The following is a 14,332-nucleotide window of genomic DNA, read 5'->3' as shown; positions in this document are numbered from 1 at the left end:
ACATACAGTACAGAGCTGCACTATTCAATATGGCAGCCACTAGCCACAAGTGGCTTTTGAGCAACTGAAATGTGACTAGTCCAAATTGAGATGTATTAGAGTATAAAATAATATTCAGGAAATAAATTCGAATTAATAACAATTTATACTTATATGTTGAAATGATAATATTTTGGACATATCAAGTTAAATATGAAATATAAAAAATAATTTCACCTGTTTCATTTTACTTTTTAAAAATATGGACACTAGAAATTTTAAAATTACATGTGGCTTACATTTGAGGCTCACAATATATTTATATTATGCAGCATTGATACAGAGTGACATATTTGTACCTATTATAGAAGAGAAGACTACAAGCTCATTAAGGGGGAGAAGGAAGAAGATATAGAAGGTAGAAAAGTTGTTTAAGCTAGGCCTTAAAAGAGTAAGTCATATGGAAAACAAGGTAAGAAGATGGACTGGAAGCCTAGATGTAAGGAAAAATAAACCTATACAAAAGATGGAAAAGTGAGTTTATAACCTAGGGGTACAAAATAGCTTCTTAAAGAAAACATAAAATGCAAAAACATGAAAAAAAGGGCTAATTATTAAGTAGACTACTTCAACTTTTCAAATTTCATTAAAGATATCCTAAGCTATTTAAGATACCCTAAACAAATGACAAACAGGAAGCTTATCACTGTAACATACCTTATAAAGATTTAATATTAAGAATACATTAAGTATATCTATGGAATCGATACCAAAAAGAGAGAGACAGCTTTAAAAAAATGTCAAAGGAAAGGAACAAGCAATAAATATTACTGACAAATATAAAAATGATGTATGACTTCAATAGTAATCAGAGCCCTCTATCAGGAGAGGCAATATTTCACTCAACAGCATGCAAGTATCTTTAAGGTTGATGGTGCCCAGTGTCAGTAAAGACATCACTGGTGAAAATGTAAATTAGTAAATCCATTGAAAAGGGTAATCTGGAAATAACTTTTTTTAATTAGTGGCCATATTCATTCTACAGAAACATTTCCAAAGAGAGTGTTTATTTATTATAGAAAAAAACATAAATGTTATTAATAGCGAAATGATTACATACATTACGGTGCATCTACATTGTAAATTACTATATACAAAGAATAAAATAGCTCTGTATCAGTACTGTTTAACAGAAATTTCTGCAATGATGGGAGTGTTCTTTATCTACATGATAGCCATTAGTCACATGTGGCTATTGAGTACCTGAGTGACTAAGAAACTTTTTAAATTTAATTTCATTTTAATTGACCTAAATATAAGTTTAAATAACTACATATGTGCACTTAAGTTGAAGGATTCCTAAGACATAATGGAAAGTTCTTTTAAGTATGTACAGTATGAGTTCTAGTTATGTAAACAATGACAACAAAACAGTCACCTCTTACATACAGGTACATTTCCATGCATGTAAATCAGTAGCGAAGCAAAGAGAAGGATGCACACCAACCTGACAATAGTGAGATGGCAGGGGCTTGACGGGAGAGTGTGATTTTTGTTTTACCTGAATATATATGTGTGTATGACCCGTGTAACTTTACATTATTTTTAAAGTAAAGTGAAAAAAGCTGGAGGAAAAAGAAGGGCTGGCTACTTGGAGGAAATTGCCTGTGCATAGAAAGAGTGCTATAATATCTAGCAATTAGCAGGAAATGTATTTTCTGATGAAATTCACTTTAGCATAGATATTGTTGATGGAAGAGAGCTAGGCTTTTGTTGTATACACCTCTATCTTATAAGAATGATAAATTCCCTCCTCTTCACCCACAATCCAATGATTTTACTCAAGAACAACAATACGGTCTTTTGCGAATAGCTTCTCAAAACCTATGCAAGATATTTTTCATTAGTGGCCACTAATTTGTCACCTCTCCGAATTTTTTTTCCATATTCTGAGTTGCTTGTGAGTAGGGGCTGTGTCCTTTAACTTGAATTCTCTCAGTGTCTAGCACTGTGACTGGCAATAGTGACAGCTTAACTATTTCTTTGGTTAAAGATGCATAGACAACATTATGCTATTACAAGCAAATGTTTACACTTTCACCCCAGAACTATTTATCCCTTACTTGTATGCCTTTATTTTTGCCACCAAAGGGATTCTTTTCCAAATCTGTGTGGTAACTAGAGTGTTTATTGAAACATTTATTATGGTAAACAAGTATTAGGTTGTAACTCTAAAGATGCATACTCATATAATATCAAATCCAAAAAATTCTTAGTTGACAAGATATTCTCAAACCAGGTGAGGAACTTTAAGCAAATTCTTGAATATTATCTTACATGTGCTGTGAGCAAGAATAACTCACACACAACTCCTACTTAAAGCATTCACAGAAATTTGGTGGTAAGCATAATACTCCACAATGAGTCGATACAAGTTCTAAAGGTAGCCAAGATTTTTACTATATTAAATAAAAATTTAAAACTACTTATGAACACTGTTTTCACAGATAGGTGTTACCAAGCACTGGCTTCTACCAAACTCATCCATTCTATTCAGTTTTGAAAGAATAATCTTTTATTTTCTAAAACTACCATTATAAGTCACTTACAAAAAGTTTTTTTTTTTTCTAGTTCTTCCTACTGAGTTTGTGATGCTTGGCCACCTTCCTTCAAGTCTTTAGAAAACTACATGGTTTGAGAAAACAAAATAAAGTGCCCTTCTGGAAAGTGGTAAGACAAAGTGTCCAATTCATATTAAATACCTTTAGTTTCCCTCTGGCATCCCTAAAAGTGTCCAAGTCAACCTTAATCAACCTTTCCAAACAAGGTGCTTGGTGTAGCTTTCTTTGGAAACAAAAATTATGCAATCTTTTTTTTCTGAAATTATAGACCAAGGACATGTTTTCTAACTCCTAACCCTACGAAAAGCCAAACAAAATTTTCCTTTGAAGTAAGTTCTGAAACTCTGGGCCTTTGCAACTGTTTCTCACTCTGGCTAGAGGGAAACAAAAAACGTGATAAACACAAACAACAGCACCGTGGTCAGAATTCCTTGAAAAAGAACCAGAGATCAGTTTCAGGCAAACTTGGGAGCCCTCACCTTTTCTGGTCAGAAAGACAAATATAAGACTGATTAATTTTGTCCTTTGGTGCTTAGTACCATGAGTCAAAAGCAAAAAGCCCCATGTGTGCTTTGTGAGAACAAACAATCGCAGTGGCTACAATTGGCACCATGACCACAGAGTACAGCTGTTAATGAAAGTGAAAGTACCACAGCACTCGCTGCAGCCCTCAAGCAGAGAATGATTCCTTCCAGTAACTGATAATTTTTGTTTTCGGTAAATGGCATTGCACGAGGCAGCAATGGCCTTTGACCTGCACTTTCCAGTACAGGAACCACTTGCCACATGTGCACAGTGAGCATTGAAAAGGCAGCTAATCCAAGTCGAGACAAGCTATAGAACAAAATACACTTGATTTCAGAGACAAAGAACATAGAATGTCTCATTAATAATTCTTCATAACATTGAGTATCTTTGCAATGGCAAGCTATGAATATACTGGGTAAAATAAAATATATTTTTAAATTTTTGCTTTATTTTTAATGTGGTTACTAGAATATGTAAAATCACATACATGACTCACATGTGCATGGCACATTCTATTTCAAGGGGCCACACTGCCTCAGACCTTCCCATGAGTTTTCTCAGCAGCCAGCTAATCCTGAGCTGCTTATCTTTCCTCCAACCACCACCCACCATACTTTCACATGATATTCTTTAAGGCTCCCCAAATACCAAATGAATAATTTTTTAAAGACACATTTCCTCCTTCCATTTTCTTAAGAGCAGCAGAGTAGAACACAAGCTCATCTAGATGAGAGTTCTCCCTGCCAACTGAGGGTCTAGTTTATTCCAGTCAGACTGGGATACCAACCACGACATCAATAAAACAGCCATAGTTTCCTGGGGAGGAAAGGACCTATGCCAAGGATAATTGGGCAAGTAAATTATACACACACACCATCCTCTAAAAACACTACATTCCAAACCCAGCATGAATACTTCTGAAATACACAGTCATAAATTTCAAACTTTTCACAGCTCCCTTCTTAGAGAATTTCTTTAGTTCCTCCCCTCACCCCCAATGAGGGACCAAGTCATAAGAACTCTTTCTGAAGTGTAAGGCACCTAAATCATCTTCCTAATCCACATAACACCATATCCTTTCTAGTGGTTCACTGCCACAGTTGTGTGTGTGTGTGTAAATGAACAGTGAACACTACCATTTATTTTCAAACATCCTTCACTTGCCGTAGACTATACTTGAGTTGCCTTTGGAGCTGCACAGTGTCCCTGTCCCTTATCCCAAGGTCCAACAAAGCCTTGGTAGCACTGCACCTGTGGACATGTGGAATATCTATCCTCAGATACAAACTCTCTCAGTGAGAGGACTCTGCTCAGGAAGTCCTGAACTCCACTTCGAACTTTCTCAGGCCACGGCCCGGAGAGACCGTCACAAGCTCTGCCGCTTAAGTGAGAAATACCACATTCTTTTTCTTCTAAGACCATGAGTCACTCTTACCTTGACTTGCTCATTTGAGGTTACAGCACAGAAAACAATCTCTGTGAATCCTTGAGATGGAAACATGCGGAAGCAGATACCGCCAATAACACGGCCGTCTTTAATTAAAGCAAGGGTTTTGTGTTTCCTGCAAAAACAAGATTTTATCAAAGTTTTACCTATCTTGGTTATATAAATATACTTTTTTTGGGGGGGGGGGTTCCTTATTAACCAACCAGGAAAGAGGGGCAGTGTTTTTCTTGAGTTTCGGTGGAAACCTCCCCTATCTAGCCGCTATCTCACCAGACCATTTTCTGTGTGGACTTTTGAGAGCAAGCTTGCCTCCACAAGTCTCAATCAGAGATGCCACCAGAACAAAATGCCAGCCACCTAAACATGGTCTGAGGTTTACAAATAAAGAGCAGAGTACATATTCCAGAGTACTGCGGCAGGGGTACACTCAATGCCAAGGGTCCCATGGTGGAGAGTCAGGGAGAAAGCACAAAGTCATTGACAAAAGCAGCATGTGTTGCTGAAGAGCAGCCTTATTCAGAAACAGTATAGAAACTTTATGGAAAAGAATACAAAATCCAAGTTTACAATCTGCCAAAACCTGCATTATAGAATCCCGTCAGACCTCCTCTATGTCAAAATGTCACTCTGAATTGCCATCTGCATGAATCATCATTCACATAGGCTACTGGGCTATATATGTTAAAATATAGCCAGTTAGAAAAGGTTAGGTGTTTTTTGTTTTAGCTTTTTTTTAATATATGAAAGCATTTATTATATTCATTAAGAAGATTAATTTCTATAAATATTATACATGAAAAACTTACAAAGTTCACCTTTGTGTGACAGCTTCTTAGAATGTAAAGTTAATTTAAATTACAATGCAAGTACAACATTTTTTAGTATAAGTTCCTGTCTGAACAATGTAATGACTATTCTTTAGGGTTGTTTTTTTATTTTTAAGCAATGGATTTTCAACGTTAACATCTGATATCCCAATAATTTTCCCAGTGCTTGCAGACCCAGGCAACCATGACACCTAATTAAGACACCAAAATCAAGAATGTTTTGACCATTGAAAAAATGGGGCATCTTCTTAGTGTTTATATTCTTTCATTGCTATAATGAATGAAGCACAGGATAGTTACCAGCAACTTAAAACACAAAGCTTCATTATTATTAACTAAAAAAAAAAAAAAAAAATTCATGAGTTGTTGAAAAATTAGTCTTAATGCTTTAGACATGGCAATTCTCTTCACGTAGCTTTATGTCCACAATGTGACAAAAGGCAGCAGGCTATGGTGGGTGACTTTCACTCTCTGAGTAGTTCCTCTTTCATTTAAAAAGGAAATATAAAAAGGAAGGGCAAAGCACCACTTACGGGTCAAAGACGAGCCGTGTGATGTACTCTTTGGGCATTCGGGGCAGCTGATGGGAGAACACGTTCTGCAGACCAACGAGCCACATCAGGATCTTCTTGTTGGGTTTCTGGTTCAGGGAATTGCCAACCACGTGAAATTCAATCACGCCCCTGCGCTCTTCCAGCCTTGCTGCCTCATCTCTGGCTGAATGTGCTGACAGAAAATTGTTCTGGGATGCAGAAGACAGGAAAGAATTACACAGTGCTCCTCTCTTAAGACAGGGAGGACAGGACATATCAACAACGGTGCTCTTCTGTGTTCTAAAAAGCTATGGATTTTCAGGGTCCCAAACAACATGCATGTTATGAAAAAAAAATAGAAAAGGTAGGTAAAGCATTATGAGAGATCAGAGTATTATACATGTACATGGATATTTGGTGTGGATTAGGAGTCACCCACTTTTTCTGTGAAGGGTCAGGTCTCTGTGGCAACTAGTCAAAATTGTTGTGGTGTGAAAGCAGTCACAGATAATACATAAGTGAATGGGTGTAATAGTGTTCCAATAAAACTATTTAAAAGGAGGAGGACAGACTAGATTTGTCCAGTGGGCTATAGTTTGTGAACCCCTGATTGGGAGGAATTTCCTCTGGCTGAGCCTCAGGATGACATAGATCCAAAATTCTCACTACAGGACCAGTGGTCGTGGTCACATTTATATTGTGAGTACCTCTTTTTGGAGGAGTTTTCTTTCCGGAGAAATTTCTGTTGACCCACCCTCAGTCCTAGCAGGCAGCACAGCCTGTGCCAGCACTTTCTAATCCCCGTCGCATTTAATGCATCCAGCGGAAAGTGGGTTAAGTGTTCAACAAACAGCTCCCCAGGGAAGAAGAGCCCTTATGGGGAGTACTTGCTCATTTCACTGGGCTATAGGTGATCAGGTACCACAATTTTAAACTACCAACATAATTAGCAACCAGCTCCAATACACTACTACATCCACCCAACAAATTTTGAAGGGTGTGGCTGCATCGACATTTTACAGCTGAAAAACCTGAGCTAAGCTAATCTGTGAAATTCCTAAATACCTGAAAGACAAGTATACAAAAGGTACTCGTACAGCTCTTGTCCACAGTTGGGGTAACTAGAAGGCAATGAACAAGTTTATAATAAGATCCTTCTCTAACAACATTCCAGTTCTCCAAATTTTCCTGTTACCATAAAATAAATATCTAAGGAAATATGACAAATAAAAAGGATAATCTAGCAGAGCCAGGCTTTTAAAAAGTTTTAAAAGTTGTCTTGCAGAATAATCACCAAGCCATTTCTTGATTTCCTAGAAGCTGTCGCAAATGCCTTAAGTGCCCTGCCCCTGGGTGGAACTCATGAGAGGATGGCAGTACTTCTACCCAAAGTGCTTTATTTGAACCTAACCTTGAGTAAACAGACAAAATTCAAATACAGGGACATTATACAACACGAGTGACCAGGACTCTTCAACAATGGCACTGCCATAGAAAAACAAAAGAGAATTGGGAATTATTCTAGGTTAGACTGAAGAGATTAGAACTAAATGCAACAGATGTTATCAAGGACATGATTTGGGTATATGAGGAATCTGGATGTAAGATGTACATACATTAGGGGAGGTGTCAGCAAACTTTTATACAAAGGGCCAAATAACAAACATTTTAGTCTTTGCAAGCCACACATCCCCATCTCCATTATTCAAATCTGCTCTTGTAATGCAAAGCAGACATGGACATGTTTCAATAAAACTTTATTGACAACAGTAGACGGTGGACTGGATTTGGCCTACAGGCTGTACTTTGCCAACCTATATATTAGACAATACTATAACCTAGCTAAATTATCTGATAGTAATGACTGCATTGTGGTAATGTAAAAAAATAGTTTTAGTCTTCAAGACACAGGCAAAAGTAGTTAGGGGTAAAGTGTTACAAAATCTGTATTTAATTCTGAAATGATTCTAAAAGGTTCACAGGAAAGAGGGAGAGATGGGTGGGGAGAGAGGGAGAACGGGGGAAAGAGACAAATCAAATGTAGTGTAATGTTAATAAATCGTGAATCTAAAAAGTCTTTATCATGTGATTATCATGAAATTTTGCAACATTTATGGTGGTTTAAATTTTTCAAGATAAAAAGTTGAGGGAGGCCCTGACTGGGTGGCTCAGTTAGTTGGAGCATCATTCTGTACGCCAAAAAGTTACGGGTTCAATCCCCAGTCAGGGTGCATACAGGAGGCAACCAATCAATGTTTCTCTTTCTCTCTCTCTCTCTCTCTCTCTCTCTCTCTCGTCAATAAACATAGCCCCGGGATTTAAAAAGAAAAAAAGTTGAGGGAGGAGAAATGGCTTCAACAGCGTGAGATTATCTAGAAGATATTCATCAAGGGGAATCACCTCTCCAACCAGCTTTTCCTGCCCTCTCTACTCTGACCACCAGGTTAAATGCAAACCAGGGTAGCATGGCATGCTCTCAGTGATACCATCCCCATTTCTGACAGCTAGATTGGCTAGGAAAGCAGAAGGGGTCTACCAGCTGGCTGCCCAGGTTCACCACACTGACCTCTGGTCCAACCATCACTGCAGGGTCCGTGATGGTAGACATGACCTCATTGATTAATTCCATTGGAATATCCCCCATAACTCGGGGTTTCTTGGCTTCCTCCAAAACATGAGAGTCATTCATTTTCCTCTTTTCTCCTGTGAGGAGCAAAATAAAATGGCAAACAATGGGTTATTTTAAACACAAAGCAGATAACACATATCAACTAATCCAACCAATTTTCTAATAACACTAATGGGTATGAAAGTCAAATCTCCATTTACCCAGAGAAGAGGTGGCAATAGATGGCAGGAAAAAGGAGGGAGGCGGTCACAATAACTGCCAACTACACAGCCATTCTGAGTATTTTCTATGATAATTTTTAACTTAACATATGAGTTATTAAAGCATACTTCCCCCATTTGTAAATGCAAGGAGTTATTCTAGTTATCATTCTTTATCAATTTCTAATTTAGTCCCTTGTGGTTAGAGAACATACAGTCCATGAAATACCAAAATATTAAAAATTTTTGAAACTTGCTTTATGGCCTAAAACATTGCCAATTATTTATAAAAGTGTAGTGTTTTCTCAGAATAAATGTGTATTTTCTGATTTTTTAGGAGTAAAAATCTCTATACAACCATTTGATTAAGCTTGCTGATCATGTTTTCAGGACTTCTATATCATTACTAATAGTTTTGTCTGCTTGATCTATGAATTACCCAGAGATGTTTCTTCGTTTTCAAATATTGGTTGATTTATTTTTCCTTATAGTTCTGTTAATTCTCTCCTTTATATACATATGAACATATATTTATATATGCGTGTATGTGTATTCTGTGGTTATACCTATATATTTGAAATACACTAGTGAAATGCTTTATTTTTCTGGTGAATTTAATTTTTTCATTCATTATCTCTCAAAATGCTGTTTGCCATAAAATGATGCCTCACAAAGTAAGCAGGGCCATTCTTGATATGTCGCATGCTGCTAAAGGCCAGGCAAAGACAAGGAGAACTTTCTCCCAATGTCCTCATTAGATTGCATGGTGACATTTTGGTTTTCTGTTTTTCTACCATTATGCTTGGTTTTCCTTAATTTTTTTTCTGTTACAGCAAGTATTTATTTGTAGAATTAACTTAGTTTTCTAATTTTAGATATTCCAATGTAATTGATTCTTCAGGAGTGAATCCCACGAAGCACGTTCCCATACAGCAATCTCACTATCTTCAGCTCAAAAGGAGGGCAATGTAAAGTATCTTATCCATACAAGATGCTTTCAGAAATATTATGCATTAATTACTAAGTGAACTTTGTTGAGTTTGTGTTTTCATAACTCTCTTAGTTGCATTGCAGGTGACCAACAAGCTTTTAAATTCCCTGATGTCCCCCCAAAAATGCTATGAACTATTTACTCTGTAGCTGAGGTGTACACCTAACAAGCCCCCAACGTGGACTGCTAACAGTGTTATGGTAAGAAACTGCGGCCACATCCCAGCTCACTGGCAGAGTTTCTAGACTGAGTGGTGTCTCCCTTGAAAGTGGCAGAGAGACTAGAGAATGGCGGCACACAGGCTAAAAACTTGGTACTTCATATGTAATCCTCTTCTCTCCCTCTTTTGTGCCACTTCTTCAATGTCAAACTCTGGTCATATCCAAGATTTGTTTGATGTCAAGCCTGTGGACCGAAATGCAACCTTCAAAACATTCTGTAACTGTGAAATCACAACTTTAGGATTAAGACATGTTTTTGCCCATGTGACAGATTACATTAATGGTCAAAGTCTTTCTCTCCTGGTTTCCACACTCCACCATGTGACTTTGCAGTTCTTCCTACAAAAGGAGTAGAGTACACTTCTCCACCCTTGACTCTGAATTTCACCATGTGATTTGCTTTGGGTGACAAAATGAGGTAGGAATGATGGTATCCCCGTTCTAAGCCTAGGCCTCAGGAAACTATTTCTACCTCCTCTCTGATTTTCTGATACCATTATGAGAACATATTCTGCCCCAAGAAAAGAAAAGGGAAAAAAAAACCAACAATCCCAGGAGGAGAATGAGAAATATGTGGAACAGAGATACTCCAGCTTAAGTATTCTTGTCAAGCCCAGAACAGAGCCCCAGTCCACAGGTAGAACTCAGGAGCAAGCCCAGCCAAGACTTAATGAGGCAGCTGAGACCAGCCACCAACTAGGCAACACACAGAATGAGTGAGCTATGATAATAAATGATTATGGTTTGGTTTTAAGGCTCTGCATTTTGGGTTGGTTTGTTACACAGTAATAACTACCCAACACAGCTCAAAATCATTTCTAGCCATTAAAATCCTGGATATGAACAACCTGCAGTCAGTCTAAGTCCACTTCTAGCACTTCTCTGATTACAACAGAACTTCTAAGGCAATTCAAAGCCCTCTGTTATGTTCCCTAAGTAATTACCTGGGTTTGCCTCAAGCCCAGAAGAGCCTTTGCTAGAAGGACTGGTGCTCCCTCCATTCAACTGCTCCAGGGAAGATGAGTTTGAATTGTACGAAATCGTCCCAGCCACAGGAGGTGGATTGATGACTGTCCCAAGAAAAAGAAAATAAGGTATCAGATGCCTTTTTTCTTAGGCAATGAGGAACCAAGTGCACATGAGACCATCCCATTCCTGTCCAGTACCTCAAAGAAGTCATCTTTAAAATAAAAGAAATGGGGTCAATGTAAGCATGACAATAAAGAGTAATGGATTATAACCAACTAAATAGAATAAAAATACCTGAGTCTATATTGATAAAATCACAAATGAAGAGATAAATAAATAAGTGGGGAGAAGGTAAAGCTCCTTCTTAGAGAAGTATGCCAACAAATAAATTAGGAAAAATAATGGAAGTTAGAAAAAAAATTTTGGCAGCCAGCTTATAATAATCAATTTGGGAGAATCATCTGCATAGGTGAAACCTTGTGAGTATAATTCTGATGAAGACAGGATAATTTCAAAGTATCTCCCCATAAAAGTACTTTTTTTATTACAAAAGAAAAAATGGTAACATTGCAGTGGAGAAGCCTTGTAAATAGCTCCTTAACCAAGTGATCAAATTTAATACCAACAAAACGGGACAGGTCATCATTACGTGTCTCCTGATATAATGCAAAAATTGCTATAAACCACATGATTAAGAGGCAAAAATAGAAAATAGCTTAGAGATTAAATGATAAGGTTTAACCTTGCATCAATATTAAAATTCCTCCCTTTGATAACTATACTGTTAAGTAAGAGAATGGCCTTGTTCTTGGGAGATACCCACTGAACTCAGTAACGGGATATGATGTTTGCAAATCTCAAGTACTTCAGAAAAAGATATTATAGATAGATAGACAGAGATAGAGACAGAAATAGAGAGAAAGAAGAGGGAGGAGAAAGCAAGTATGCCAAAATGTTAACAGTCAGTAAATCTGGGTAAAGTATACACAGTACACAAAATTCCTTTGTTCTATTCTTGTAACTTTTCTGTTTGAAAGTATTTCCAAACAAAACCTTTTTTCTAAGCCATTGTAAGAAATAGGATGTTGCTTTACTAGTATGCTTATCTGTAGCTGACACGGTGAGCGTGGATGAGTGATACAGACATTTTCAGTGACACGGGTCACATATGGGACAGAGTACAGCAGTGCAGGCACATGTCGGAGAGACTGTTCACCTAAGTTTCCATGCAGTCACCATTCAGTGTGCGGAGGACATTCCCAGCAGCCAAAAAAGTGGTGGAATAAGTAACCCAAGCCACAGGGAGTCACCAGTCCACAGCACTCCTGACTGAAGAGTAGTCTGCAGGAAAGACTCAGAATATACTAAAGTGACAGGCTATATGGTTCTCCTTCCAGCACACAGGTTTCCTGAACTTCAAAGTACACTGGAGTGAGTCTACACAAAGAGGAAACTCTGGTGATTCTGAACACATCTGAGTATCCTGCACAACTTCAAAGCCATCATTATGAGTGTCATTTATCACAGTTGCACAGATGTGCAGACATGCCAATTAAGTCTATGATTGCATTCTTCTTTCCCCAAAGAGAACACACTGCAATTAAAAGTGGAACAAGAGAAGACAGCCTGTTTCTGATGGCTCCAGGTAATACTGAAGAGTACAATCCAGCTGAACTGGGTTACAACCTTAGCCACAGAAATAAACATGAAATTCCCAGAGGGACAGAGACAACTTCTGCCTTCTCCACCCTGTGCTATGACAGATAATTTGCTGGAAGTGGAACAGATTGGGAAGCATTTTGAGCAGGCAAGAGTCAGTGGGACTTTTGAGCAGAAAGGGTATCTCCAGAAGACCCTCCAGAAAAGAACTAAGTGAACCATGCTGAACAGCTTTGGCGTCATCCTGCCTGAAGGAGGAAGCTGTGTCCTTCACCCATTTTTTTCCACAAGCACTTGCCTGCACATTTGCAATGCACAGGAAGTAGCACAATTTAGTGGTTAGAGCTCTGGCTCGTAACGTAGTATCATGCTTAGGGATTAGACAGACCCCGGTGTAAAACCCGGTTCTATCACTTAACAAGATCTGGGCTTGGGCAACTCTCATCTACACAGGGGATAAAATAGCAACCTCTCAGGCTTTGTGTTAAGGCTTCAAGACATAAACTAAACTTCATAGGCAAGCACTTAATGGAAGTATTAGTTATTATTATTATTATTCAGACAAAACAAGGTCTCTGATCATTTAGGAGTCACTCATAGGAGAGAAAAGATGCACAGAAAAAACGGGCCTAGGATAACATGAGGTAAGTGGTGTGTGACACAGTAGCTCTCAAACACCGCTGCACATCAGCATCACCTGTGGAGCCTTTAAAATGTCAGGCCACACCCTAGGCAAATTACATCACATGCTCTTGGGAAGGGACTCAGAAATTCGTATTATTTTAAATTAGCATGGGTGATGCCATTGTGTAGCCAAGTTTGAGAATGAAGGGTAAGATAGACTCAAGGTTCCATGGAAGGGAGGGAGAAAGGAGATCCAGTCCCGGCTAGAAGGCACAGGAAGAATTAGGGAAGAGTCTGTGGGGGAGATGTCATTGGGAAGCCAGCAGAGATCAAGACAAAGATAAAGTGAACAGCCTGGGGACACAAAGCCATGCTCTGTCCCCAGAGAACACATCCAGTCAACTCAAGTTTAGAAGGAGCATACAGTACACACAGATAGACCCCAAAGCTCTACAGGTTGGGACCAGAGAAACATGAAATTATATTCTATGACCTAAGGTAAAAAACCTATATACACAAACAAACATGTTTTTGGTAACATGAATGCAAACAAAAGGGGTTTGATCCAAAACAAAATACCTCACTCAAGTATTCTGCTTTCTAGGAATTGAATATTTACACCTAAACTCTGGCTCCACATGAAAAAATAATAATTTTAAATACCTTCTCAAATACATTATGCTGAGTAAAAGGAGCCATACTCAAAAATATATATACTATATGATTCCATTCATATGACCTTCTAGAAAAGGCAAAAAGTAATAATAATAACTCTAGGGGAAACAACAAATTTGTGGTAGCCAGGGCTGGGGGGTAGGGCAATGAAAGAACTACACAGGGTACAACAGAATTTCCACGGGTGATGCAGCTGTTCTACATTTTGATGGTAGTGGTGGTTACACAACTATGTGTGCGTGTCAGAACTCACAGAACCATACAATAAAAAGGGTCACTTTTCTTTCATGTAAAATTCTTTTTGGAAAAAAATAGTAAGAATAAAACAGCTTGCAAGTATCCTGGAGGCAATACTCATAAGCCCTCATCCCCAGCCCCATTACACATTGAGCTAGAGCTACTTAAACCTCTAACATCAAAATTCTGCAT

The 14,332-nt window shown here is 38.2% G+C and overlaps 1 protein-coding gene across 1 annotated transcript in view; it reads right to left on the bottom strand.

Annotated features, from left to right (window-relative positions):
* The window catches only part of KAT2B (lysine acetyltransferase 2B), a 97,944-nt gene that overhangs the window by 19,300 nt on the left and 64,312 nt on the right, over positions 1-14,332 (bottom strand). Inside the window, exons 8-11 of the mRNA XM_090284386.1 lie at positions 10,921-11,046; positions 8,502-8,638; positions 5,936-6,144; positions 4,564-4,690 (exon numbers count right to left, since the gene is read on the bottom strand). Coding sequence (XP_090140512.1) covers positions 4,564-4,690; positions 5,936-6,144; positions 8,502-8,638; positions 10,921-11,046 — 599 coding nt within the window. The remainder of the gene's footprint in view (positions 1-4,563; positions 4,691-5,935; positions 6,145-8,501; positions 8,639-10,920; positions 11,047-14,332) is intronic.

The sequence above is a fragment of the Furipterus horrens genome, unplaced genomic scaffold (assembly GCF_987537825.1).
Source record: "Furipterus horrens unplaced genomic scaffold, mFurHor1.1.pri manual_scaffold_7, whole genome shotgun sequence".
NCBI lineage: Eukaryota > Metazoa > Chordata > Mammalia > Chiroptera > Furipteridae > Furipterus > Furipterus horrens.
The sequence above is the reverse complement of the archived record's forward strand: the minus strand, read 5'-3'. Positions and strand labels throughout refer to the sequence as shown.